Source organism: Brassica rapa, chromosome A10 (assembly GCF_000309985.2).
Source record: "Brassica rapa cultivar Chiifu-401-42 chromosome A10, CAAS_Brap_v3.01, whole genome shotgun sequence".
NCBI lineage: Eukaryota > Viridiplantae > Streptophyta > Magnoliopsida > Brassicales > Brassicaceae > Brassica > Brassica rapa.
This window is the reverse complement of record NC_024804.2, coordinates 1,434,543-1,436,994: the sequence shown is the minus strand read 5'-3', so window position 1 is coordinate 1,436,994 and position 2,452 is coordinate 1,434,543. Positions and strand designations below refer to the sequence as shown.

The window sequence follows — 2,452 nt, the reverse complement described above, 5'->3', positions numbered from 1 at the left end:
AAAATCTGTTGAAGATCTATCTCTCAGGTTCCAAACAAAAACTACAATGACCCCATTTATGATGTTGCTGGCAGAGTTAACTAAGCCTTGAGCTAGTAAAACCTAAAAAAATATGTCTTGTCGTGATTGTTTCAGATTCACATATACGTGTATGGCCTTGTCATGTCATGATCGTTGATAGTTTAGAGACATAGAGACAAAACTTGTGGACTTTAACAAAATCCAGTAAAGAACATACAATTTTGTAGTGCACAAAAAAAACAAAAACAAATACAAGTTTGTCTCACTGGCTGTGTGTTTTAGCTCTTTAAGACCCAAATTATTTGTTTCTTGGAGCTGAAGTCAATGAAACAAACACAACAAATATGAAAAACTAAGCTAGATTTTTAAGTAGAGTTAACTAGGTTGATCTATAACCAGAAGTAAAGAAGATAAGCAAATCTGATAAATCATTGGCTTTGAGAGAGGTGATGAACAAATGCATATGGCAGACCACATGTGGTGGGGATTAAAGATATGATCTGCACCGTCTATCAAAAGAACGAAAGATAAGCATTGTTTTGTTTTGTTTTGATTTGTTTTTTTTTTTTTGGTTTTGGACAGTTGGGAGAAAGAGGAAATGTGTCCCACAAATGTCCCCCTAGAAGATGGGACATACTTTGCCTCAATGTTGCTGTTACTGCTACCGACAAGCTTAGCATGTTTCTCTGTTTTTTTTCCTTTGTCCTTAATTCAAAAATAGTTTCTTCTATAAAACAATTAGCGTCCACAAAGCCTCATCTTCATCTTCACCATCAAATTCTATATAACCAATAGCTTTCATTTCTCCTGTGTGAAAATGGATGAGTTTGTTAACCTAAAGGAAACGGAGCTGAGGCTAGGATTACCAGGAACAGACAATGTGAGTGAAGAAATAGAAAGAGTTTCTTGCAATAAAAGAGCATTACAAGGTGACACTGAGAATGAGACTGAATCATCAATGATGAAAATGGAAACTTGCCCTCCAAGAAAGTAAGTTTAAACACATAATTTCTCTGAATGCGACTTGTTTATGAAGAAAAAAAATTAGTTTATTAACAGTGTTTTTCCTTTTTCAGGGCTCAAATTGTTGGATGGCCACCAGTTAGGTCTTCCAGGAAGAACATCATTCAGACAAAGAAGAATGAATCTGATAGTGAGGGTGGTCGAGGAGTCTATGTGAAAGTAAGCATGGATGGTGCACCATACTTGAGGAAAATAGATTTGAGTTGTTACAAAGGATACAAAGAGTTGCTCAAAGCTTTAGAGATAATGTTCAATTTCTCTGTGGGAGAGTATTTTGAAAGAGAAGGATATAAAGGTTCAGATTTTGTGCCTACTTATGAAGACAAAGATGGTGACTGGATGCTCATTGGAGATGTTCCATGGGAGTAAGTCTTCATAATATATATGTCAAAAAAAAAATTCACAAAAACAAATTCTTATGGGTTTTGTTTGGTTTTGCAGGATGTTTGTATGCACTTGCAAGAGATTAAGGATCATGAAAGGATCAGAAGCCAAAGGTTTAGGATGCGGTGTATGAGACAAAGCTACAAGAACCTAAAGAGAGCAGAGTTTCTTTTGGTCAAGAAAAATCTGTTTGTGCTCGGGTTGTCGGGGAAGATCTAATGTTCAGGATACCTCATCGGTGAAACTCGAATGTAGAGATGCTTAATGGTATTAAGCACATGAAACTGGAACCTAAATACTTTTTGTTTTTGTTTCAGAAACAGGGCAAACGGTTGTCCTTGAGTCTTTGGTTATGTACTTATGTATTACATTTTTAAGAAGTGTTGTGAAGATTGAAGAGTTTTTCTAATGTGTGTAGCAATCTGTTTTGTATTCTCATTGATCAAAAGAGATTTTCAAGCAATACCAATATTTCTGTTTTTGGTTCTCAAGATCTGATATCAGAATGTTGATTGTCTGGATAGGACTAATTAATTCGATCACAGCACCAATCTAAACAAAGAAAACTTATGTAAATATATATAAAAAGCTTATCTTAGTGGAGATTAACATTTTGTCCATGGTTTAGGGTTCATTTCATTAGCCAAAAGCAAAAGAAATCTTTCTCTTTGCGTTGGTGACCACATCAAATTCATCTATGTACAAGAAAAGGCAGTAGTGGTAATTAACGAGCAAGAATCCACTTGAAACTTTTTGCCCTTCCCTGAGAAATTATGGGAGAGATTCCTTTATAGAATACAAGAAAAATGTATCTAGATGATGATCTCACCAAAGAATCTGATATTTTCTTAGGAAGTATAGACAACAAAGGTTAGGAGCCTTTATAAAATCGTTATTTTCTACAAAAACATAGACAACAAAGGTTACAATCCTCTTTGACCATCATTATATATTAGTTTATGATGCAACTATGCATTAAAACAATATTGTTATATTTTTGATTTTTTCAGAATCTTTGTATAAA

General features: G+C 34.4%; 1 protein-coding gene across 1 annotated transcript; it reads left to right on the top strand.

Annotated features, from left to right (window-relative positions):
- The first annotated feature begins 337 nt into the window (after nucleotides 1–337).
- On the top strand, nucleotides 338–1,919 carry LOC103844276 (auxin-responsive protein IAA3). The gene is made up of 3 exons (XM_009121076.3): nucleotides 338–1,011; nucleotides 1,098–1,409; nucleotides 1,486–1,919. Exons 1-3 carry the CDS (start codon nucleotides 839–841, stop codon nucleotides 1,559–1,561), a joined length of 561 nt encoding a protein of 186 aa, XP_009119324.1. The 5' UTR covers nucleotides 338–838; the 3' UTR covers nucleotides 1,562–1,919.
- Nucleotides 1,920–2,452: the final 533 nt, after the last annotated feature.

What these genes read in the sequence shown, in the direction of transcription:
- LOC103844276 (XM_009121076.3), top strand. Translation starts at nt 839, where the DNA reads ATGGATGAGTTTGTTAACCTAAAGGAAACGGAGCTGAGGCTAGGATTA. An exon ending in GAAACTTGCCCTCCAAGAAA is followed by an intron (nt 1,012 to 1,097) that starts GTAAGTTTAAAC and finishes TTCCTTTTTCAG; the next exon opens with GGCTCAAATTGTTGGATGGC. An exon ending in ATTGGAGATGTTCCATGGGA is followed by an intron (nt 1,410 to 1,485) that starts GTAAGTCTTCAT and finishes TTGGTTTTGCAG; the next exon opens with GATGTTTGTATGCACTTGCA.